The following is a 26,814-nucleotide window of genomic DNA, read 5'->3' as shown; positions in this document are numbered from 1 at the left end:
GTTGCTCCGAACCTGGGGTATGTGACTCCCGCGGAATCCATGAGCTTTTGAAGGGATAGAGGAAAAAAAAAAAAAGAAGGCCAGATGAGCCCAGACCCCCTTCTCTGCCCAGCACGGTGACCCACGCCTGTAATCCCAGCGACTTTGAACGCTGCAGGAGGATAGAGAGTTCGAAGTCAGCTTCAGCAATTTAAGGAGACCCTGTCTCATTAAAAAAAAAAAAAAAAAATGTTTGGGGATGTGGCTCAGTGGTAAAGCACCCCTGAGTTAAATCTCCAGTACCAAAAACTGCTCATGAGACAATGAGATAAGGAGCAGTGTTTAACCCTCAGCCTGGCAGAGGTCAAAAGACTTGGAAAGTGCCAGGTGTGGTGGTTCATGCTTGTAATCCCAGACAGGATCTCAATTCCAAGGTCAGCCTCAACAACTTGAGGCTGAGGCAGGAGGATCGCAAGTTCAAAACCAGCCTCAGCAACAGCGAGGAGGCGCTAAGCCTAGAAGTGAGACCGTCTCTAAACAAAATACAAATTAGGGCTGGGGATGTGGCTTTCTTATAAGCAACAACTTTGAGACCCTGTCTCAAAATAAAACATAAAAAGGGCTAGGGCTGTTGTTCTGTGGTAAAGCACATCTGAATTCAATTCCAGTACCACAAAAACAAAAAACCCAAGACACAAAAAGCATGAGAGAATACTGGGCAGTGATCCTTGGGTTTCTTTTTCAACTCTAGCTACCCCTTCCAGACTTGGGGCTTGGAGATAGTGGGAGCATCCTCCAGACATGATACCCTCCCAGCACCCCACCAAAACCAAACAAAAACAAAAACCACCAAATTCAGTTCTGTTCCAACTACATACCTGGACTTTCTCCTCTCAAAAGCAAAACAGGGCTAGAGATGTAACCCAGTGGTACTTCACTAGCATGCATGAAGCTCTGTGTTTGACCCTCAGTACTGCAAAAAGCAAAATCAAATTCAATACCCACTTACTGGTTCCCCAAAAAGACTGGTCTTAGGAGAAAAGTTGAAACTGAACAGCACCAATTTGAGGGAAGCCTCCTTCACTTAAGCAATAGGTACATGGTGCGACAATGAAGGGTGACAGGAAGGACTTGGCTGGAAAGATGTTGCAAATGAAGAACTGCACAAAGGCAAGAAGAGGCTCTACTATCTCCTGTATTGAAAAAGAACTTGGATTGAAACCAAGATTCTAAGGCCATGTAAACCAAAGACTGTCTGTAGGATGATAACCGAGGAGTCTTGCCACAGTATGGCCAAGAATGCAGACTGCCTTTTTTTTTTTTTTTTGGTGGTGCTGGGGATTGAACCCAGGATCTTATGCATGTAAGGAAAGCACTCTACCATGACACTGAGCAAGTTACTTAGCCTTTCTGGTCTCCTAATTCCTTTTTTTGGTAGTTCTAGGGATTGAACCCAGGACCTTCCACAACACTGTTCTACTGAGCCACATCCTCAGCCCTTATTTTTTATTTATTTTTAGTTTTAGATGGATTCAATACTTTTATTTATTTACATGTGGTGCTGAGGATTGAACCCAACACCTCACTTGTACAAGGCAAGTGCTCTACCACTGAGCTACATCACCAGACCAGCCCTTATTTTTTAGTTTTTCTTGGAGGGATTGAGCTCAGGAGCACTCAGCTACTGGGCCACATCCCCAGCCCTATTTTGCATTTTGTTTAGAGACAGGGTCTCACTGAGTTGCTTAGCGCCTCGCAGTTGCTGAGGCTGGTTTTGAACTTGCAATCCTCCTGCCTCAGCCTCATGAGCTGCTAAGATTACAGGCGTGTGCCACTGTGTCCGACTTTATTTTTTATTTTGAAAAGTCTTTGCTTGCTAAGTTGCTGAGACTGGCCTCCAATTTGCAATCCTCCTGCCTCACTCACTCTTGTATTATAGGCATGTCCCACCATGTCTAGCTTCTACTTCCTTTTTTATAAGCAGAAACTATTAACTTAGCTGAGTGTTGCTGGAGATTTCATGTTTATTAAGAGGAGGGCTCACAACACTGCCAGACACAGTGAGCACTTACATTTGCTAAATCTACCATGGCAACTCTGGGACTTCAGAACAAGAGAAAACTCATCTCATTGGGATTTTTCTGTTAAGAACGACAAGGAAAAGAGAAATACAAGAGGGAGTGACTGTCAAAGAGCTGCTGCAGTTTCCAGGAAGGTCAGCAAACACTGGCATGTCAGTCCCTGTTCTTGTTGAGTGCTTGGTGCAGGCAGGAGCTGTTGAGGAAATTAAGGATAGGTGTGTAGTGCTAGGCACATAATTGCTGGTCTGGGCTGTGATAAAACTAAATAAAACAAAAAACTAACTAGTATCAGAGAGCAGGAACATTCAGCTCCAGGAAGCGACAGTGACTCAGTGAGACCTTCAGCTTGTTCTGGACAGCATACCATGTTGTGGGTGTGTAGGAAACGTTAAAAGCTCCCAATGGAAATCAGCCCTGCCTGTTGAATAGCACAAGATGACACTCAGTGCTGTCATGCAGCTCACTCAACAGATGGGTTTTAAAAGACCATCTTTCTGACCAGAAGCAAGGAGGGCTCATTAAGGTGCTTGCCGAGATGGGCAACAATAGACAGGGGAGATGCTAGCCAAGGTGTGGGAAAAGGGAATAATTTTTATTCTAGTACCAACTGTGGTTTAATGCTGAGGAAGGGAGTTGCACAGAGATTTAGAAACTTGGCCATCTGAAGCTCCCATTGGTGAAGCAATACAGGTGACAATAGCTTCTGCTACTGGAGGCTTTATATTTTGTGGAGTTGCACAGGATGCATCATCATAGGCTATGCAAGAGGATCCCTTTGTAGCCTTAGCTTCACCAGAATGTCACTTTTGTGCCTACCCCAACCAAAACAAATCTACTTTCAAACTTTCAATTTGAATACAGTCAGAAATGATGGGCTATGTTGAAGATGCAAATGAACTTTAACTCATTTTCTATTATAAATGTTTATCTTAAAAAAAATTTTTGGACAATGCTGGGAATCAATCCCAAAGCCACAGCATGCTAGGCAAGCACTTTACCATTGTGCTACACCCCCAGACTAAACTTTTTACAAAAATTATGTGTCCACTGAAATAATTCTGGTGGTGGTACGGTGGCTAGCCCAGGGATGGGGTGGAGGATTCATGCTCTGATAGCCTGAGGCCATTATCATTTAGTTCAAGGAGTTGACTGCCTGGTTGAGTCGTGAAACCCTTGGTTCTATTTTCCTCAGAGACCCAACTGCACAAACCAACCAAAAGATGCATACATCTGTCCTTTGTTATTTCTCAGAGAAAATCAGTTAAGTTGGAATTTTGGTTAAAAACTCCTACAAGGGCTGGGGATGTGGCTCAAGCGGTAGCACGCTCGCCTGGCATGCGTGCGGCCCGGGTTCGATCCTCAGCACCACATACAAACAAAGATATTGTGTCCGCCAAGACTAAAATAAAATAAATATTAAAAAAAATAAAAATAAAAATAAAAAAATAAAAACCCCTACAAGTAGCTGAAACTTTAATGTAAAATGGGTTAGAAAAGCTATCTTCTTAGAAGTGGTCTGCAGCAGCAAGATGACTTTTCATTAATACATAAGCTTTCTAATATCATGCCATCCCTGGCCATGCACCACCCCCTGAAACTTGCTAGCAGTTATATGACCTAGGAGCCTGTCCCTACATCCTGGTGGGTTTCCCCTTTCAAATGAACTTCTCGAGGGGAGGCTCGGCCCAGCTACTCTCTGATTCTCTATGTACAGTTGAGCTTTAGGGACTGAACTCAGTCCTCCTTAAGCCAAGTCTCTGGGACAGAACTTGCCATTGGTCCCTTCCACTTCAAGGTGCTCTGGTGTGTCCCTGCTTTGTGCATAGAGCACATGGAGGCTGGCCTTTGTCTACTCACATACACTTTTGGGGAGTTAAAACTTGCAGCGGGATGTACTCAATAGCCTGTCATCTGAAATGCCATCTTGGGGAACTGAGTTTGCATCTGAAAACTGGAGGCTGGCACAACCTGGAGCCAAGCAAAGGCTGCTTTCAGCCCCAGCAGGCAGGAATCACACAAGATGGGAGTCTTTAGAGCACTTGTTAATCCATTATGATTTATTAGCTGTACAGCAGTAAATCCTCCTCCCCAGCTTTCAACCCCATTACATATTTTATTACAGGTCTCATGTTGGCGTCCTAAAATAATGAAAAGTATCACACAGTACAGCTAAGTACAAAATGCATCAACCTAGAGTCTGATAGCTAACTGATGGCTCTCTTAAAAGCAATACACAGAAGAAAAAAGTGTTTGAAATCAGTAAGACTGAGGCTCTCTAAAAAACACATTTTAAACGTGACAGTTCATGTGCAAGAATCACTTTTTAGTTGGTTTTGCTTCACATTATTATTATTACTTATTTTATTTTTTAATTTTTTTGAAGATCCGAAGTTTAAATTACTGACCTAGTGAAATTTTCTGGCCCAGCGTGTCAGGGCTGCTGTGACCCACTCATAATCACCCTTCTGGCTTTTAACGGAGGATTTAGAAAACACAACATTCAGCTACAAACAGAATAAAGAAAATGTCAATGGGAAATCATAACTGAAAGTTAATTGTACAAGGTTCAAATGCTGGCTCCATGGGCTGGAAATCACGACCTTCCACCTGGGTATCCGTCACTAGTGGCAGCAGTCTGGGTGCTCTTCTGCTACATGATTGTGATCCGATTCCTTGTCAACATTCACACACCACCGAGTCCGTGGTAACTTAATTTGCAAGTAATTAAAATGCTGGGTTTTCTTACACTGCACTTCTTTTCAACCTCTTAATTAATGGAAAAGATTAAAATGTAAAAAAAGTTATTTACAAGCTTGACCATACCAGAAACTTTGCCAAGAAAGAGGCAAAGCTTTCGGGACAGAGCCCGATCGTAGCATGCCGTACTACTGGTGTGCAGCTGACTCCCAGCAAAGGGAGTCGGGGAAAAGCAAAAGCAAAAAACAGGTTAAAAGTCTAAGTCCTTCCCAAGTCTGCATTTACAATTAAAAACTCTCTTGGGAAGAAGACCATAGAACTCTGGGAAACCCGTGACCATTCTGGAGTGGTTTACTAAATCAAGAGAGAGGGTTCAATGTCTCTGTTTCCATCTAAGAAAACTAGTTAGGCATCAACACTGTCCTCAGCACTTCACAGTAAACCCTCAGGGACTCAGAACATTCCATGATTTGCTAACATCAAACAGCAAGTTCTAGTTAAATCACATTTTTCTAACATCATCCTTGAAGTTTTTGTTCTCAGTATGTTTGGTAAAATGGTGTAAAATGATGCTTTTCCCAAAGCCAAAAGAAGAAAGGGAGAAAAATTAAGATTCGGGCCGTTTAAACACAGCCCAGAGGAGTCCTGGTGACGAGCAAGGCCCCGTCATCACCGGTCCATCATGCTGAGGATCATCTCGGGTGTGAGGTCCCCATTGGGGGCATCTGTGGTGGCTGGCTGGGCCTCTTCTTCCTCTCCCTCCACGGGCTCGGCATCTGGCTCTTTTTTTACTTCAACTATAATGTTCTCAATTGCACCTGTATTCTGGTCTTCAACCTGAATGATGGCTGTTGCTGGTAAAGAAGAGCACAAATAAAACCAATGGTACATTAAAACCCCCAAGGATTACAAGGGTCCTTTCAGATGTAACATGAATAGGAAAGCACCAGTATAGGAAAGCCCTAGTAGTGATACAGTCAATTAAAAAAAAAAAAAAAAAAAAACCACAGAAGCTAGGCATGATGGCACACACCTGTAATCCCTGATGCAGGAAATCTCAAGTTTGATACTAGCCTCAGCAACATAGCAAGACCCTGTCTCAAATTTAAAAGAACTGGGGATATACCTCAGTGGTAGTGTGCACCTGGGTTCAATCCCTAGTACCACAAACAAAAACAAAAACCCAGGAACCAAAAATGTGGCTAATACATAAAATAAAGCCCTGATACTGTCAAAGAACAAAATTCTTACATTCAACTTCTTCTGCCTCCTAAATTACAAATTATAACTTAGTTTTCCTTGATGTAATAAATTTAAACTTTATAATAGTGAAAGAGACAGGAAATTAAAAAGAAAAAAAAAACACCCACATAGTACATAACTGAGAATATTCCACGGAGTATATGAATTAGGTGACATTTTTTATTCTGCTGCTCCCCAACACTCAGAGCCCTCCCACCAGTTACAAAACACAAGATCTCTGAATCTTCTCATAGATCAAGAGGCCAGCTCTTGAATCCACAGGCCTGAATTTCTTCAGAGTGGCAATCAGCATACAAATTGCTTTATCCTTCCACCCTTTAAAATTTGGCTCTTTTGCGTTCATTTCTATACCAAGTCTGCCAGCTGACTATGACTTTGGTTATTTTGCAAATCCCACCCACGTTAACAGTACTCATCTTGTAGAACATAAGTACCCTTCTACTCTGGACTTTTTCTCCTTGAAATATAGCAGGACTCTAGAGATTTCCTCAGTAAAAACTTCTAAAAAATCATTTCCTGAGTGTTTGTTCCCAGTGTGACCTTAACTTGTTTTTATGGCTGAGTTCCCATCTCCCCAAGAATACAGACCCGTCTGGCTCCCCCACATGCTGGGAGAAGATGCCAGCCGAGTGAGTTGAGGCGAGCAACTTACGCTGGTTCTGTTTGGGCTGGTTAGTTCTGCCAGGGGGTCGTCCTCTCCGCTTTTTGGCAGGTGGTGGGGCTGGGGTCACAGGTTGAGGTTCTGGCTCGGGTTCAATTTCTACCGCAGGTTCCTCCTCATCCTCATTGTCATCGAGATCTGGCTCAGCATTTTCTTTTCATAAAATCAAGAAGCACAGGTGGTGGGGCAAGAAGAGTAGCAGAAGAAAACAAAACAAATAATTACATATTAAATCTTTTTATTTTTCCTTTAAGATAAGTCAGCCAGGCACAGTGGTACACGCCCATAATTTCAGCAATTTGGGAACCTGAGCCAGGAGGATTACAGTCCTAGTTTGAGGGCAGTCCTAGTAAAACTCAGTGTGAACCTGCCTCAAAATTAAAAAAAAAAAAAAGGGGGCTGAGGATGTAGGTCAGTGGTAAACACCTCTGAATTCAATTATCAGTACCTACTCCCCCACCAAAGGAAAAAAAAGATTTTTCTGGAATTTTTGCTAACAGCATTGATATGGTAAATTGGTACTGTGCAGAAATAAGCAAATCAACTTTAATACAATTATTCACATTTTATATGTATTGGGTGTTTTACTTTTTCCTTTTAGCTATTGATCTTAGAATACTGAGTTTCAAAATTAAAAAATTAAAAAAAAAAATTGCTGAGAATCAAACTCAGTGCCTCACACATGCCAAGCAAGTGTGTTACCACTAAACCCCAGCCCAAGCCCCTCAAAATTTTTTTACATTTTTATGTATGAGGATCAAAACCCAGTGTCTCACACATCCTAGGCAAGTGTTCTACCACTGAGCTACAACCTCAGCCCAAGTTTCAAACTCTTAAACTCCATACATCAGTTGTATATTGAAACCACAAAATAGCATTTAAGATAATAAAACAAACGTTCCCTTCGCTATATAAGGGTAAAGCAGATCACTAAGTCTGAGATGGACCCTTAGAAATGAGGTTCTGTTTATCTTTGGGCAGATTTTTGTGTGTATACATACACACAAACACACACAGAAAAGAAAAATTCTTGATGCATTACTAGCAGTGGCAAGAACTCATTTGGAATTATTACTGATATTTATTTTTTAAAGTCAAGTTTTGAACTTAATTCTTATAGAAGACTCAATGGGTTGGGTCCTTCTTAAAACCCTCTTAGCCTTTCCTCAATGACTAAACTATCTATCCTTGGTAAAATAGGTGATATAAAAAAGGAGGGAGTTGCTACAGAAAAAATACTTGACAGATAATATGGCTTTGAGTCTCAGATCTCTTACTGGATGTGTGACAACTGACCCTCTGTATCCTTAGGTCATCTCTACAGCCATCCCAATCCACTAAATAGTGATTTGAGGATTAAAAGGATCAACATGCTGGGCATGGTGGTGCATGCTTGTAATCCCAGCGACTAGGGAGGCTGAGACAGGAGGATCATGAGTTCAAAGCCAGCCTCAGCAAAAGCCAAGCACTAAGCAACTCTGTAAGACCCTGTCTCTAAAATACAAAATAGATCTGGGAATGTGGCTCAATGGTGGAGTGCCCCAGAGTTCAATTCCTGGTACAAATAGAAAAAAATGATTGACACAACATGTATGGCTCAGTAACTAATACATTACAATAACAAAGCCTTTTTTTTAGTTTTAGATGGTCACAATATCTTTATTTAATTAATTTACTTTTAATATAGTGCTAAGGATTGAACCCAGTGCCTCACATATGCTAGGCAAGCATTCTACTACTGAGCCACAACACCAACCCTTTTAAACAAAGTTTTTATTTATACTGCATATCAAATTTACAAAGTCCCTTGTATCTATTTAGGCTTCCTTACTTCACTTATTAAGAGGTACTACCCTCATTTTATAGAAAAGGTGAGAAGCTTAGTGATTTCTAAGGCATAGTAGGTAGAATGCAAACCTCTGCTCTGCTGCCCATACCTGCAGGCAGCCAAAAAGTGCTTGTTGCCCCTTGCCCATTACTGCGGCACCAAATGTATACTGCCTGTTTTCCTCCAAAAAAGTATGAGTTATTAATGTACACTTGGTTTCTCTGGAATAATATGTTTAAACTTAGAGATCAGTAGGTAAATGCCTGATTTGATCCTTTAGGATGGAATGCCTTGTTTCTCAAGTAAATGAAATGCTAAGTGAAGATGTGGGGAACACACTGATAGGTGTCAGTGTGTCAAAAACAAGCTGCCTTCTTGTTGAACTTATTCAAGCCCTCAATTGCCCAAGTCGACCCAATGCCTAGAAAACTAAACAAAATCAGTCAGAATTGGGAGGAAAAGGACACAAAAAAAGTTTAATAGGGTCAAACGCTTATTGGCTTGGAGAGATTTTAGCAAAAAGCCTTGAAAATAGCAGGAGACTCTGGTTAATCACTGTAGATGACCAATAAGTGGATTTCTAGAATAGGATAAACAACATTGTGTGGCCTTTGTCAGTAATGGGATGCAGTCCAGACTGACTTTCATGTTCAAGGGGTCCTAAAGAGACACTAGATAAAGGCCCAAAACCAAACTCTGTGCTCTACTGAACAGCAGCACAGAAGAGAGAAAAAAGTGTAGACCCCAAAAGAAACCATGTATAATCTGCTTCTGACAGTGTGCAATTAGGGAGTGAAACTGATCTTGCTGGAGATGAACTAGGGATATGAATGAGGCAGTACCAGAAGAAAGAAGGATGAGGGAAAGCATCTACGCAGCAGACAGGTCTGCAACTAAGAGCAAACACAGGAATCCCAAAGCTCAATGCTATCACAGTCACCTGGAATAGTTAGGGTTTTCTGACATTTCCTTGATGCCTCCCAGCAATTTCATGAAATACTTTCTTAGTCAAACAAAGGGATGCCACAAAGACTTGCAATTAAAAATCATGTGCTTTCTTTTTTCGTGGTGCTATGGATTGAAGGTAGGACCCGAAGCTGGGTAGTCCGGTGCTCTACCATTGAATCACATCTCCAGCCCTAGAGTGATGTGCTTTTATAAAAACTGAGCATCAGCTGGGAGTGGTAGCACATGCCTATAATCCTAGCAGCTCAGGAGGCTGAAACAGGAAGATGGAGAGTTCAAAGCCAGAGGCACAGAGCAACTCAGTGAGACTCTGTCTCTAAATAGAATACAGAGTAGGGCTGGGGATGTGATTTAGTGGTTGAGTGCCCCTGAGTTCAATCCCTGGTACCCCCCATAAATAAAAATAAAAACAAAAACTGAGAAAACTGATGTTTCAAAGGAGGCATGCACTCAAAAACCCAGAAACTGAAGAAGATTCTGCATAAGATAGATTTACCTTTTTATTTTCTGGCAGTGCTGATACTGGAACCCAGGGCCTCACTCATTCTAGGCAAGAACTCTACCACTGAACTAGCCATACCCCAGCCCTTAAAATAGATTTTCTATTAAAAAAGGTTGAGGGTATAGCTCAGTGGTAAAGCACCTGGCTAGCACGTACGAGGCTCTGTGCTCAATCCCCAGGAAAACACACACACACACACACACACACACACACACACACACAGAGCAAGAAATTATTTTTATGCCTAATAGATTAATATGCTTACAGACTCATATCAATGTTGAGAAGCAGAAGACCTTGTTAAAATAAACAAAATTAACAAATTTTGAAAACAAGTTTACAATAAAACCGATAAAGTGGGCTGGGGTTGTAGCTCAGTGGTAAAGTACTTGCCTATCATATGTGAGACACTGGGTTAGATTCTCAGCACCATATATGAATAAAAAAAAAAAAAAAAAAAAAAAAAGTCCACCAACAACTAAAAAACAACAAACAAAAAACACCCCGAGCTGAGATTGGGGTTTGGTGAAACTCTTGCCTAGCATGTGTGGGGCACTGGGTTTAGTTCTCAGCACCACATATAAATTGACAATTACAAACCAACCATCCAACCAAAAAAAACCCAAAAACCAAAAAACAAAAACAAAAACCACAATTAAGTGTCTGAAGTTTTCCAATAAGGTTCTTTTTTTTCATTCATTCTTTCCCACTATTTCTATCAAGCAATACCAAAATGAGGAATTCCTAGAAATATCTGGCACGGGGCTGGGGTTGTAGCTCAGTGGTAGAGCACTTGCCTAGCATGTGGGAGGCACTGGATTTGATTCTCAGCACCACAAGTAAACAAATAAAGTAAAGATCCATTGACAATTTAAAAAATTGGCACCATTTATCCTCTTTCCAGTCTGATGATGGCCTTTAGGAAGTTCATTCCCTAAAATAAAACCCTCTATTAACCTTTTCCATCAAAATCTTAAAATTTCAGAGTAAGGTACAGTGATGCACACTTATAATCCCTGTTATTCTGAGGCAAGAGGAACGTAAATTCAAGGCCAGCCTTGGCAACTTAGCAATACCGTACCAAAAAAAGGGGTGGGGGGGCTGGTGAAATAGCACAATGGGTAGATCTCTTACCCAACATGCATGGGGGCCCTGGGTTCAATTACAGAAAATAAGTTCAAAGGAAAGGAAGTAACTGTGATTTGCTCACCTCTTTATTCCACCATATGCACAAATACATCTATTAGAAACTGGCTCCAACTCTGCCATATGTAACCAAATCAAGAAATGAACTCACCACTATCAGAGGAATCTTCTTTTTTAGAGCGCATCTTTCTTTTTCTTCCACGTTTACTCTTCTTTGTTTCTCCTCCATTTTCTCCTTCTACACCATCTGGACCAGCACAATTATCAGCATGTCTTGCCATGGTGTTCTGACAAAGGAACAAACTTTCTTTCACACTACTAAAAAGCTAAGAACAGACTAGAAGCTCTCTTTATTTTATTTAGTACCAGGGGCACTTACCCACTGAGTCACACCCCTCTTTTTTATTTTGAGACAGGGTCTCACTAAGTTGCTGAGGATGGCTTTGAATCTGGGATCCTCCTGCCTCAGCCTCCAAAGTCACTGGGATTAAAGGCATGCGCTACCATGCCCAGCTCTCTTAAATAAAATTAAAATTTGGGAAATTCATATTACTCCTGAAATTTCTCTATCTTCTAAGCATGTCCCAAGCACACTTCCCCCATTTGAGGGGAGCAGAAAAGGAGAAAAGAAAGCAAAGAGAGGACAGAACTCTCTTCAAAAGAAAAGGCTGGATCCTCAGGGGAGGCTCAGCAGCCTACGGACAGGGACAGAGAATGATCAGAATAGTTCTTGGTCTTGTGCAGACTTGGAGAACATAACCCCAAGGGAAGACCCACCAGCATAGGCTAGGTGGGATGGGGTAGGTTTCAATCAAACTAAGAAATTCCTTTACACCACCAGACTATTCAAACACATTGAGTCCCCATCAGTGGAAGGGTTCACAAAAGGACAGAAAACCTTAAGATGGGGATGAGTGGCTCTTTCCAAATAATGATGAATCTCTACATTTAAAACCTCAATGGAAAACATTACATTGCTTTGGAATGGAAGATCAAGAATATACAATTAAAGGGCTGGGTTGTGGCTCAGTGGTAGAGTGCTTGCCTGGCATGTGTGAGGCCCTGGGTTCAATCCTCAGCACTGCATATAAAAAATTAAAATCAAAATTAAAACTATGCACAATTAAGAACCAGGAAGGGGAAATGATGTTTTGACGCTTACCCGACGTGTAAATGTTTTTCCACACTTAGAACAGACGAAGGCCGCAGGGACAAAGTTGGGGTCATGATAACGCTTGAAGTGCATGTCAAGGAGCTGTTTCTGACGAAAGGTCTTGTCGCAGTGGCTGCAGGCATAAGGCTTCTCCCCTGTGTGGGTACGCTTGTGCATGATCATGTGCCTCTCCTGAAATAGTGGCATAGGGAAAAGCCTCAGAGCCTAGCATGGAGCTGTCAGTTCAGCTGTTGCCTGTATGAATGTGGCCGACAGGCCTTTCCCAATCAAGGGGCTAACTCAATACTGTTTGCCAAGATGATAGCAGTCTTTACTGGGGTGCAAAATTGCTTCCAAAAGTCCTAACAGAGAGAAAGCTAATCATCCTGCTAGGCTGCTTCTCCAGTGTGCTAACCATCATTAGACCCAAGGAACAGATTCTTTCCTCTTAACTCTTGGATTAAATTCCCACAGCATTCTGAGAAAGAAGGCAGTAGTCTGTCCTAGAAAAAGGTAAGATGTGACTGAACAAAACATAAGCTGGAAACCCAGATACAATTGACAAGAAACATGACCTTTCATTTTAGTGTCTTTACTCATAAACCACATTTGGAAAATACTACCCAGTAGCCACCATACTATATATACAAAAGCCCTATGATTATGCCTGACATGATTAAAGAATCAATATCTTTCTAACTATGATGATCCTTACCTGTCTACAAGCGTAATCACACTGGTCACACTTAAAGCGTTTCTCATTTTTGTGTGATTTCTGGTGCTGAATGAGAGCATAGCGCTCATGAAACACAGCATCACAGTAACGGCATTTCTTGCCTTGCTCAATATAGGAATGCTGCTTTCTCAAGTGGACACCTGAAAACACAAAACCAAGTCCAACTTGTAAAAACACAAACAAACATTGCAGTAAGTTAATACCATGTTTCTTCTATTTCTTGGAAATTTTCAGAGATTGGGGATGTAAAACACTAGCCTAGCATGCATGGCTTAGAAAACTAGGCTCTGGGTTCAATCCCTAGTATCACACGCACACAAAAAGGACAAGACTAATGACAGATGAGGGAAAGACCTGTTAAGATTGTCCAAACAGGATAGGTACAAGATGGCAGCTTGGACAAGGAGGATGGTATTGGATGTGGAAGAGGAAGAAGTGATAGGAGATTCAGGAAGATGAGTTAATAGGAGTTAGTGACTAAATATGGAGTGAGCAGGTGCCAGGGATAACCTCTAGGATTTTGACTTAGAAAACTAGGTAGGTGGTAAGGCCATTTACTGAGATAAAGAATAGTAGAAAAGAATGAAGACCAATCTATCTGTTGTGGTGGGGGAGGTATAGGCCAGTTTTATACATGCTGAATATGAAATGCCAGTGATATCAAAGGAGGGATGGGGATAGCAAGAGATAGATGGTTGTATAAGTCTAACTTAAAGGAAAAAAATCTGGAGTAGGAACATAAACTTAGGAGGAAGGGGAAAAACAAACTTCCATTGGTTTGGGGAGAAACTTATTTGATAGCTCCTAGGCAATTAAGTGCCTAATAAGGGTTTGTTATGTTTGATTTTTTCTATACGTATCATGTAAATTAAAAAAAAAGAAGACATCCAAGGTATTTACTTGCACATCAATTTTTTTTTTTTTTTTTTTTTTTTGTGGTGCTAGGGATTGAACACAGGGCCTTGTGCATTCAAGGCATGCATTCTACCTACTGAGTTATATCTCCAGCCCCAAAGTGAGTAATTTTTTAAAATGGAATAACCTGGACAGTGTCATAATGGTTCATAAGTGTTTCCTATGAGAATATTGGTTTAGATTATAGTTTCTATATGACAAAACCCAATAAATCCCTTTTCTCTACCTGAAGACAGTGCCTTTTAAATCTTCCTAACAAAGTCCTTAATAGTGGAATAAAATGAACATGTGAACAGTGAATCTTTTTGTGTGTGTGTGGTGCTAGAGATAGAACCCAGGGCTTTGTGCATGTGAGGCAAATACTCTACCAACTGAACTATATCCCCAGCCCTTGGGACCTGTGAATCATATGTGAAGCACAAAACCTCTGCTTTCAAATTCATGGTTTCATCTTAAAAATGTGTGTTAGTTTGCATTTTGGTCAACATAGTCATATTAATATAAAAATGTGTTAAGGTACCAGCTTAAGTTTTAACTTTCCTTAAAATTTTTTCAGTAAAACCAGTGCTGCAGAAAGATAGGCCATTTATGCAGCAGCTAGATATGTTGCTGCTAAGGCTTGGGTACTTAAGATATACAACCCAGTGTGAGCAATGGGCCAAGAGAACTTGAGAACTTAAGTTCACCTTTATCACTCATAAACTATGTCATATAGCTTTAGATAAAGATACCTCCCTGGTTCTCAGGCTCGTTACCTATAAAATCAGAATAAGACATGCTATTTTTACCTCATGTAGATGTGAAGATCAAATAAGCAAAAATGTAAAAGAATAAAAGAAAAAGTCTAAAAACCGAACAATGTAATTAAAAGTAAAAATATTTATAAGTGTGTTAGGAATGTACCTTGGTGGTAGAGCACTGAACTATCATGTGAGACCCTGGTTTGACAGGGCTGGGAGATATGAATAATGTTCAAGGAGCAGCATCTTTTGGACAGAGAAAACACTGGGCAGTATTTTTATTTCTTTTATTGAGATCTAATCTTGCTATGTTGTCCAGGCTGACCTTAAACTCCTGGGCTCAAGTGATCTCTTGCCTGAGCCTTCTGAGCAGCTGGGACTATAGACACAATCCACCATGCCAGTCAGCTCTATATGTCTTTTTGGGGTACTGGGGATTGAACCTAGGAGTGCCATACCACTGAGCCACATCCCCAGCTCTTTTTATTTTTTATTTTGAGATAGAGTCCCGCTAAGTTGTTTAGGGCCTTGCTATATTGCTGAGGCTGGCCTTGATTTTGTGACCTCTTGAGTCTCTGGAATTACAGGTGTGTGCCACCACATCCAGTTTCTACATTTCTTTTCCTAATTAGAAAAGCAGCTGAGCATGGTGGTGCACACCTGTAATTCCAGCAGGCAGAAGGATTGCAAGTTCAAAGCTAGCCTCAGCAACCATGAGGCGCTAAGCAACTCAGTGAGACCACGTCTCTAAATAAAATACAAAATAGGCCTGGGGGATGTGGCTCAGTGGTTGAATGCCCCCAAGTTCAAACCCAGTACCAAAAAAAAAAAAAAAAAAAAGAGAGAGAGAGAGAGAGAGAGAGAGAGAGAGAGTGTGTGTGTGTGTGTGTGTGTGTGTGTGTGTGTGTTCTGGGGATATGGCTCAGTGGTTAAGCGTTCTTGGATTCAATTCCTGATATCAAAAATAAATAAATAGGGACTGGGGTTGTGGCTTAGCAGTAGAGCATTCACCTAGCACGTGCGAGGCGCTGGGTTCGATCCTCAGTACCATATAACAATAAATAAAATAAAGGCATTGTGTCCAACTACAACTGGAAAAAAAATTTAAAAAATTTAATTAATAAATAAATCAAATAAGAAAATCAAAGGGAGAAATCTAGGTAACCATAATTTAAAACACGGGTCACACTAAAATTTGTTACTGAGGGCTGGAGATGTGGCTCAAGCGCTAGCGCGCTTGCTTGGCATGCATGCGGCCCAGGTTCCATCCTCAGCACCACATACAAATAAAGATGTTATGTCCGCCGAAAACTAAAAAATAAAAATATTAAAAAATTCTCTCTCTCTTGGCCTTGAACTTGTGATTCTCCAGCCTTAGCTTCCAGTCACTAGGATTATAGGAGTGTGCAACCATGCCTGGATTTAAACTCTACTTCTATGCAAACTCTAGCTTATTTATTTATGAGAATAGTTAGACCACTAAAAGAATAGTTACCAACAAAGCAATTCAATTACTTAGAGAAACTACAAATATTCTGAAAAATCTGAAGCGGCTCAACCTTACTTTGAATTATAGTATGTCACTTTCCTATATGGGGAAAGAAAGCTAGTAATTCAAGGTATATTGTTTCCTCTCATTAGTTTCCATCAATTTATTTATGATTTATATTCAGGACAGGATTTCATAGCTTCACTGTAGGAAGAGAGAAGATGAAAGAAAAGAAAAATAGCAGCTAAGCAATTTTTCAATAAATGGCAGGGCCACATACACAAGACATTTTAAGAGTTAGAAGGTAAAGTTATTTATGTCTTCATATTTTTATGAATCATTCAAAAAAAATGTTTTTAATTTGCCTCTAGTAAATTTACTTACCCAGATCACTTTTTCTGGCTATGACAGTGTCACAGTGGGGACAGTGAAATTTGGCCACATTTTCTGTGTGCTTCTGTAAGATGTGCATCTTCATGGTACCACTCTGGGTAAACCGAGCATGACAAATATAACATTCATAAGGTTTTTCTCCTTAAAAGGAAATACAGAATGAACAAATTAAATGAATAAATACTATGATTTAGTTGGAGGGTAACAGAAGTGGCTGATATGCTGGGCCACAGAATTTCCACGTCTTTTTTGGAAAGCTAAAACTCAGTCTCAGCACCCAGCTTGTTCCTATCTTCAGAGATGACAAATCCTAAACTGCTAAAGGCCGCCTCTACCCATATTCTATGGAATTCTTCACATTAGGAAAAAGGTAGTTCTTTATAGCAATGCTTACCTTTGTGGGCAACTAGGCAGAGGACCTACAATTTTTCCTTTTTAGAAAAAGAGAGTACTTTGGCAACTAAACATAAAAGTTAAGATTATATATCCAGACTTTTAGAGTAAAAACTCTAGATTTTAAAATTTCATACTATTTCTCTCTCAAAAATACTATTTCCATGTTGTAGAACAACTCAAGCTGAACAAAGCAACATCTACTCTCTTTTTTGAAGTAATAATTCAGATGATATGCCAGAGCCTTTGTTAGCAGCCTTCCATTCAAATAGGCACGGGACCATGTGGTAGTTCACAGGATCCCATGGGATAAACACAGCTCATTAATAACAAGGGAGAAGTCCTACCTGAATGGGTTCTCATGTGCCTTTTCAGCTTGTATGTGTCCCTGCTGGCATAACTGCACAAACTGCACTGGAACGGGCGCTCTCCAGTATGAGAGCGGATGTGACGTTTTAATTTGCTGACCTGAAATATGAAAGTAACCAAATCACTTACACTTCTATTAATAGATTTTAACATGAGCACTGTGGGTTAGGCACAAAAGCTTAGTTTTGTGTTCTGAAGCTAGAAAAAGTTGAAAAGATATTTCTTTCCATTCATTATTTGCCTCCAAAGCCCTATCATATTTTAAGGGAAGGGAGTAAATGGAAATATTGATCACCAACATTTATTTAAGCTAGAAGACAGGTATGTGGGGGAGTAGTATGCTCTTCCACATATATCTCCTTTCTGCTACTGTTCCAGGTCCTTACGCATGACAGGCAAGTACCCTACCACTAAGTTATATCTCAAGTTCTTCTCTATATGTGAAATTTTCTGTAAAAATCTTTAAAAATCCATGTCTACTTATGGATCAATTTTCTCCAAAATTGAAATCCAAGTGTGTGATTTAATTTCCTCTTCCATATCATAAGCATTTCCTAGCCAAGCTGGGCTCTAGGGGCATCTCATTTCTCTTCCTCATCACTTTCTATTGTTTAAGTCTCCTACTGGGTACTCTATCCCAAACTGACTTTCAAAGTTGACTCTAAGAGCTTTGAACACTCCACTAAATCTTTTTTTTTTTTTAATATTTTTTTAGTTGTTGATGGGCTTTATTGTCTTTATTTTTATGTGGTGCTGAGATTTGAACCCAGTGCCTCATGCATGCTAGGCAAGCACGCTACCACTGAGCCACAACCCCAACCCTCACTAAATTTTTCACTCAAAATTTTTTAAGTATTCTGATTTTAAGAAAAACACTATTGTAATTATGTAATACACTAAACTTTCACACTTGGTAAGTGGTCAAATAACTATGCTAGCAGCATTACTGAATGTTCTCTCTCTCTCTCTCAGTACTCTACCACGAAGTTACACCTCCAGATCCCAAATCCAAAACTTTGAGCACTGACATGATGTTATCAAGTGGAAAATGCCACACCTGACCTCATAAATAATGGGTCACAGTCAAAAGAGATACATACTAAAAATACTGTATAAAATTATTTTTAGTCTATGTATATAAAAGCTGTATACCAAACGTACATGGACTTTTGTGTTTAGACTTGGGTCCTATAGTCTTTAAATATACACAAACATTCCAAGATTCAAAAAAATTTTCAAGAAATATGAAATATTTCTAGTCCCAAGCATTTCAGGTTATAAATACTCAATCTATGTATGATTTCTAGGGGATGAAGATATAGCTCGGTTATAAGAGCATTTGCTCAGCATGTGCAAAGACCTGTTTTGAATCCCTAGCATTGGGGGAAAAATGATTTCTGTATCTGATCACTCTACTCTTCTTCCTTACCACTCTTCCTACTCTAAGTTATTGAGCTGATAATTTTGGATTTCATCAGCAAACAAGTACATCTGAAAAAAAAAAAATGACTGCTTTGCCTTTCCATTTATAATTCATTTCTTATTTTCTTCAATTAGCTAGACTTTCTAGTAGGAATGAATAAATAATTTTGTTCCAGACTTTAATGGGAACACTTTCAATATTTCAGAGTTATTAGGTGGGTTTACTATAGGTTTTTGATAATATATGCCTGACTCATATTAAAGAAGTTTCTGCTTTTTTTTTTTTAAATAAGAAAAATTTAAAAATATATATATATATATTTTTAGTTGTAGGTGAACACAATACCTTTATTTTATTTATGTGGTTCTGAGGGTCGAACCCAGGGCCTCACACATGGGAGACAAGCACTCTACTGCTGAGCCCCAGCCCAAGAAGTTTTTACTTTTAACCTATAGGGACTTCATATAGTAACAAGAATTGAATTTTATAGTTTTTCTCCTTAGTTATCTACAGAAATGGTCATATAATTTTTCTTTAGCCACTCAATGTACTGTATTATCAATAATTTCCTAATAATTTTGTATACCTGTGCCACAGACACACTCAAATAATCATTTTTTTTTTTTTAAAGAGAGAGAGAGAGAGAATTTTTTAATATTTATTTTTTAGTTTTCGGCAGACACAACATCTTTGTATGCGGTGCTAAGGATCGAACCCGGGCCGCGTGCATGCCAGGCGAGCACGCTACCACTTGAGCCACATCCCCAGCCCATCATTTATTCTTAAGTACATTATTAGATTTGGTTAATTTGGGTTTTTTTAAAAAATAAATTTGGTTTATTGAAGTGAATCTTTTTTTTTTTTTTTGGTGGTACTGGCGATTGAACCCAGGGCCTTGTGCATGTGAGGCAAGCACTCTACCAACCGAGCTATATCCCCAGCCCCTTGGTTAATATTTTTTGCTTCTCCGTGAAAATAATATAGTTTTCTTTTTGGTAGTATCCCTATCCAGTTTGACAAGAGAATAGCCTCAAACAGTAAAATTAGTAAAACATTCTTTCCTCCTACCCACAAGTGCTGGGGATTGAACCCAGGGCTACACACCTAAGTGGTCTACCACCACATCCTCAGCCCCAACCTTCCAAGTGATTTAGGTATAATTATTTATTTCTTCAAAGTTTAGTAGAACTTGCCTGCAATAACATATGGAATCTGTACTCAATTTTAATAAGTTTCTTTTTTTTTCTTTTTAAAGAGAGAGAAGAGAGAAAAAAGAGAGAGAGAGAGAGAGAATTTTGTAATATTTATTTTTTAGTTTTCGGTGTATACAACATTTTTGATTTTTTTATGTGGTGCTGAGGATCGAACCCAGTGCCCCGCGAGTGCCAGGCGAGCGCGTTGCCACTTGAGCCACATCCCCAGCCCCAATAAGTAAAAATTTCATAGTCATTACAATTTTTTTTTAGGGAAGGCTGTGTGTATATGACTGTTAATAATCTACTAGATTTTCTACCTCATCTTAAAGGCATTTCAGATTTTTATTATCTTCAAACTGAAATCATGATCTACTTCCTTAAGAAAGGTTCTAACAAGGAGCTGAACACTCACTTCTACACTGGCATAATCACACATGGAACACTTAAATGGCTTCTCGTGGGTGTGTTTGTAACGACGATGCCGCACCAATTCTCCACTGGTCACAAAGGCCATGTCGCAGTCTGGGCACTTGTGAGGACGAGTACCTATAGAAATGAAGGGATAAGAGGAAGAACAAGGAAAAGGGCAGTTAGTAACAGAGAGTTCAATGTGTGGAACAGAATTAGTGCATGAGATTGGACCCTAGTCATCCCTTCAATTCTGCACTAGACTGAGAATACCTCTACAAATTGTGGGAAGACCCAGCTGAATTTAAAACACTAGTCTCAGGATGTGAAAACACTTGCCAAACTTTATTATTTATTTCTCTTTCTCTCTCTCTCTCTCTCTCAGTGCTGGGGATTGAACCCAGCAGTGCGTAACTGCTAAACTACATTCTCAGCTCTTTTTATTTTGAACCAGGGTCTCCCAAAGCTGCTGAGGTCATCTTGCAATCCTCCTGCCTCAGCTTCCTGAGTTGCTGGGATTACAGGCATGTGTCAACATGTCTGGTTTCAGTTTCTCTTAATTACCCACTTCAATCTGTTGCCTTTGGACATAAAATCCTTCTTATCTCTGTTTTGTGAATATCCTGGTCACTATGGATTAATAAAAACTACATCTGCTTCAACCCTTGCTAAATAAAATATATAACTCTGATGTTTTATCAAATATAGGTCACAGAATTAATGGATCTGATTAGATCATTATTCATTAAGTCTTATTGTTTTATGATTATAAATAACAGGGCTACTGGATTGTCCATATCCTGAAACTTTTTTCTTTCAACACAAACACACAAATTTGTTTTCTTGTTCTTGTTCTTCTTCTTTTTTTTTTTTTTTTTTGTTTGGTACTGGGAATTGAACCCAGGGGGACTTAACCACTGAGCCACATCCTCAGCCCTTTGAGATGCTTAGGGCCTTGCTAAATTGCTGACTGGTTTTGAACCCAAGATCCTCCTGCCTCAGCCTCCTGAGCCTTTGGGATTACAGGCATGTACCACTGCACCCAGCACAAACTTTTCTATATAAATTTGTTCTGATAAGGAATTACAGGGGCTTATCAAAGACTTTACAAAGTAGTCCTGCTTTTTATGTAATTTCTACAGACCACTTTTTAAAGTATATCCATATTTAATGTTCTGTAATCTGAATGTCAATTCATTCAATATTTAAACTTTTGGGAGGCAACAGGGATTCAACCCAGGGGTACTCTGCCACTGAGCTACATTCCAAGCCATTCTTCCTTTTATTCTGAGATAGGGTCTCATTAAGTTTCTAAGGCTGGCCTTGAACTTGTGATCCTCTTGCCAAAGTCTCTTAAATCACTAGGATTTCAGGTGCACACCACTATGTCTGGCTGTATTTAAACATTTTTAATGAATATCATATCCTCTATATCTCTTGTTTTTGCTGAAAAAACTCGTAGTGATTTTAGTATACCCTCACATAGCAGTTCTATAACTGATCTTTTCCAGCTACTTTGCAAATAAGGCTGACAGCATAACACAGTGCTATTTTTATAGACTTACTCAGATACTAGGAACTCTCTCTAATTGTGGACAGCAGGTAAAGGTTGACAGCAGATAATACCAAACATTAAAAAAAATTAAAAAGAAAAAAGAAAATAAAGGCTACCTTTGAGAATGTAATCAGGAAGTATCACAATGTAATGAATGGGACTAGCCATACATAGAAATGATTAAGAAAATGAAGAGAATCCTGGAGTACAAAGTTTGACTAGAGTATTATAGGAACTAAGAAATTCCAGGACATTTATTTGCTAAATTTGCTTCTTTGGTACCACTGAAGATTTAAGAGTGAAAGATAGAGTTCTTTCTGTGATGTACGTAGTCTGGTGGTACAGGTAAATAAATTAAAACAAACATGAAGAAAAGGAAAGCAACATTCATTTCTGTTAGGACAAGGTAAGCTGAAAAATAACTTGTGGTGTTCACCCAGTACTATCTAGCAGGGAGTTAAGAGGCCTGTCTCTGGTAGAAACAAACATGGCAATTAGCAAAGAAGTGGACACAAGTGTGGAGCAGGGGTTTCCATCAGGCTATACCATATGACCACCTATGTCCCTCTGCTGAAGGTCCATGTTCACCAAGTCACCTTTCATTTGCTTTAACATCCTGACATAGGCAAGGGTGCCCTCTAGAATGTATTACAACTGCATTTAGAAAATGGATACATACCTGAATGTTACAGGCTTGTTAGTAGGATGAATCAGTCCTACCAAAACAGCTCTGGGGAACCTACTGAACTTATTCTCAAAGCTGAGGACTAAACCAGGACAGAGTACCTATATCCAAGTACACCCATCTTAGCTTGTCTTAATACAGGATAAAGCTACTTTAATTTAATGCTCCTGTTATAGTATCTTCAAAGCATCAAATAAATCATATTATCGGGCTGGGGTTGTAGCTCAGTGGTGGAGAGCTTGCTTAGCATATGTGAGGTGCCGGATTCCATCCCCAGTATCACATGAAAATAAATAAAGATATTGTGTCCATCTACAACTAAAAAATCACAAAAACAAACCAAAACATATGAGTAAAATTTAGAGGGATGTTATAAAATTACTAAGTCATACTAGCAAAGAATATATTTGTGTAAAACTTATTGATTGTAGACCAACAGACACTCATTCATCTGACAACCAGGACATCAAAAACAAGAGTAGTACCAGAGATTCAGGAGGTTAAGGTAGAAGAATGGTAAGTTGATAAAGTATCCCTACATCAAATCTCTAGTACCCTCCTACACATACACACACACAGAGTTGCCATATAAAATAAGGTGGAGAACAACAAGAGAAGAAAAACTATTATGCTTGAGGTAGAGACTATGGATAGAAGAAACTATTCTGCATGAAAAACCAAGTTGAGAGAACTTATAACCAATTACTACACTGAAAATACAAAGTGTCCAAAACAGACTAATAAAGAAACCTAGTGCAGAAATCTCTCCACTATAACCTGTCTATAACCAATAAAAAGCTATAACAGAATATCTGAACATTCCATTAAAGTATGTCTGGCACTTAAACAAATGAATGTCCGAACTATCAGAAAGATGCCTTAAACTTGCCATTCTCAGATTATGAATTACTTATCTTTCCTTGTGGTAAAACAACCAGGAACAGAAAATGCCAGTTCTTACAAAGGTAAAATTTTACTTCTATTTCTAATATTCTTTTTCATAATGCAGGCATTTGTTACCTGAGCCGTATGAGATAATTTGTCTTTTTTTTGTGTGTGTGTGGTGCTGGGGATTTAACGCAGGGCCTTGTGCATGCAAGGCAAGCACTCCACCAACTGAGCTATATCCCCAGCCCCGAACTGCTTTTGTGTGTGTGTCATTGTTGCTAAACCTCAACAACACAGCTGGATATTGTGGTGCACACCTGACACTTGAGAGGCTGAGGCAGGAGGACTGCAAGTTTGAGTACAGCCTCAAGTCCATGTTTCAAAATAAATAACAATAAAACAAAACAAAACAAAAAAATCCTAAAACAAATTTGACAAAAACAAAACAACAACAAAAAAAACTTCACAACATCATGGTTAAGTCTTCAGGAATTATTCCAGGAAATTATGATAATCTTTTTCTGGATCATCATCCTTGTATCATTTGGATTATATCCCACTCAGCTTTTTTTTTTTTTGGGGGGTAGTGGGAATTGAACCCAGGGGTGCTTAACCACTAAGCCCATCCCCAGCCCTTTTTTATATTTTATTTAGAGATGAAGTCTCACTGAGTTGCTAAGTGCCAATTTAATTGCTGAGGGTGGCTCTGAACTTGCGATTCTCCTGCCTGGGCTTCCCAAGTCGCTGGGATTGCAGGCACGCTGCACTGGGCCCCCACTGAGCTTTCTTGACATTTGCATTTAACTAATGTAACTAAAGCATACCTGCTTATGGTAAAGTAAAGATTACAAAAAGGACACAACAAAAAAAATCTTCCTTCTTTAACTTCCTATTTCAATCAGCTTAGATAAAACCCAAGTTTTAACCTTTATCATGTTGTAGCCCCCACATTCTTATCCAGCACCTGTGTGTGTGTTAAGGTGATTCCTCAAGAGGGTGACTGTTCTGAATGCCCTGCCACAGAGATGGCACTTATGTGGTCTCTCATCAGTGTGACTTTTCATGTGACGATCCAAATTTGAACGCCGGGGACACGTGTAACTGCAAAGCTCACACTGGAATGTCTTCTTTACACCTATATACAAAATAAAACACTTACTTGCTGCAGGATTTCAAGGTGTTAAAATTAATCCCAATTCTTAATTCTTACAAATATATATTATTCACCTTTATAATGAACTCAATCATACTAAATTAAAATTATCTCATCATTAATAGATTTACTTCCTTTTCTTTTAGGACTTACAAAAAAAGAATATATGGAAAAAACTTTTATTAGACTGGTTAAAAAAAACTGGTATCCAGATACTAACCTTAAAAAATACATTTCATAAAATACAACTTATATATGAATTGTTGTACGCTTTATCCCAAAATGATGAGATTATTATGGATAAATTCATTTTACCTTTCTTTTTAATTTTTGTTGGCTTTGGAGGCTTCATATTACCAACAACTTTCTCTGCATTAACCTCTGACAGCAGACCTTCCTGCTGTTCTTCCTCAAAATCGTAGACAGACACATCCACATCTTTGCCCTCCTCTGTGTAACGCAGTTTGCTCTTTTTGGTTTTCTTTGTTTTTTTGGCTGGTGGCTGATAGTCTGGGTCTTTCTGCCAGCTCGGATCTTCCTGAGGTGGAAGTTCCCCTTGCTCTAGTGTCTCCACCTCTCCATTGGCCCCCACTTTCACCACCTGAAACCCTTCAGGCAAAGGTAAGGTGTGACAAATCATGGGTTCACTTTCTGCAAGGCCCTCTTTAGACACTTCATTCTCATAAGCCCCCTGAAGTTCTTCTACTGAAGTGGTAGCAACAGGTACAGTCACAGGAACAGGTACTTGAACAAGCTGAAGCTCTCCTATGTTTATAGGCTGTTCCTCCATATTTACAACCTGCAAGGTTATTATCTGGGTATCATCTACAGCAGCCTCTGCTTCTGGAGCCACTGTACCCTCCATTACTTCAGTCTTCATCTGAAGAAGGGTAGGATCCAGCTGTTCCATCATTACCATCTGTACACTGCTATTGACATCCTGGACCACCTCACCCCCATCCGTCTGGTTCTGGGGTAAGTGGCAAGCATCTTCTTCCTGGCCCCCTTCCCGGCGTCGCTGGTAAGTCTTTCTCTCCTTTCCTTTAATGAAAGTTTCAGACTCCTCCACAATGGCTTCAACCGCCTCACCTTCCATATCCCCTTCCTTTATCAAGGGAAAACACAGATTATTATTTAAGATAAAGTTTGTCAAATGAAAACATACATTTTAAAACAAAAGAGAACTCCAGTAAATTAATTAAGCACCAATGGCTGTTCAGCAGACATTATATGCCTCCTGATAGAAGAAAAAGTATCATCTATGATGCAATCTTGTCAATCAAAACAAAACAAAACAAAAAATCTGAACCAAGAGTCTCGATCCAACTACCAATTAACAGGAAAGAGACAACAGAGAATGTTAAATTACATTCACAAGGATGACATCAGCAAAGTCCCAGTTTAAGGGGAAACAATGAAGGATTAGTTTGTATTTTTTCTGCAAATAAACGACCAGAAGAAAAAAACAGGAAGGTTGGAGAGACAACCTATCAACTTAAAGTTCTCAACCTAGATGATTTTGTCTCCAGGGATGTTTGGCAAGGTCTGGAGACATTGTTAGTTGCTACTACTAGGGTGGGTTGTTACTACTTGTAACCGGTGGGGACAAATGCTACTAAACATTCTACAAGGAACGGGTCAATCCACCATGAAGAATGATCTGGCCCAAAATGTCAACAGTTCTGAGGGAGAGAAACTCTGATACAAAGGACAGCAACTACTAACAATATATGAACCTTCAAATCAACCTTCAAACCAATAAATGATTTTAAAAATGACATGAAACAACTAGAAATTTCAACTCTGAATTTAAAAAAAATTTTATGTGTGTGTTGGGGATTGAATCCAAGGGTGCTTTACCACTGAGCTACATTCCCATTTATTTTTTATTTCCTGTTGTAGACAATTTCTTGCTAAGCTTATGAGGGTCTCACTAAATTACTGAGGCTGTCCTGGAATTTGTAGTCCTCCTGCCTCAGCCTCCAGAGTCTCAGGCATGCCCTGTGCAACTCTGGATATTTGATGATACTAAAGAATTATTAACAAAACTAGCTTAAATCTTACACATTTTGGGGAAAAGATGGACAAAAATATATAAAATTTGTCCTGTCCAAGTGACATTGATGGCATAAGGGGGAGCACAGCTATAACTGTTTTTCACAAAATTTCATTTAGAATGAGTAAGTTCAAGAGAC

The 26,814-nt window shown here is 39.4% G+C and overlaps 1 protein-coding gene across 2 annotated transcripts in view; it reads right to left on the bottom strand.

The window, feature by feature from the left end:
* Window positions 1-4,096: 4,096 nt before the first annotated feature.
* Ctcf (CCCTC-binding factor) overlaps window positions 4,097-26,814 on the bottom strand; it is a 49,192-nt gene continuing 26,474 nt past the window's right edge. For both annotated transcript variants that reach the window (XM_076839144.2, XM_076839145.2), the window contains 10 exons: window positions 24,935-25,724; window positions 24,431-24,601; window positions 20,343-20,476; window positions 17,290-17,410; window positions 16,541-16,690; window positions 12,992-13,152; window positions 12,286-12,468; window positions 11,275-11,410; window positions 6,673-6,834; window positions 4,097-5,611 (listed from right to left, as the gene is read on the bottom strand). In XM_076839144.2, the coding sequence (XP_076695259.1) occupies window positions 5,427-5,611; window positions 6,673-6,834; window positions 11,275-11,410; window positions 12,286-12,468; window positions 12,992-13,152; window positions 16,541-16,690; window positions 17,290-17,410; window positions 20,343-20,476; window positions 24,431-24,601; window positions 24,935-25,715 (2,184 nt within the window). In that variant the 5' untranslated portion in view covers window positions 25,716-25,724 and the 3' untranslated portion in view covers window positions 4,097-5,426. The remainder of the gene's footprint in view (window positions 5,612-6,672; window positions 6,835-11,274; window positions 11,411-12,285; window positions 12,469-12,991; window positions 13,153-16,540; window positions 16,691-17,289; window positions 17,411-20,342; window positions 20,477-24,430; window positions 24,602-24,934; window positions 25,725-26,814) is intronic.

The sequence above is a fragment of the Callospermophilus lateralis genome, chromosome 18 (assembly GCF_048772815.1).
Source record: "Callospermophilus lateralis isolate mCalLat2 chromosome 18, mCalLat2.hap1, whole genome shotgun sequence".
Taxonomy (NCBI): Eukaryota; Metazoa; Chordata; class Mammalia; order Rodentia; family Sciuridae; genus Callospermophilus; species Callospermophilus lateralis.
Note: the sequence above shows the minus strand (reverse complement) of the source record. Positions and strands in the feature narration are given on the sequence as shown.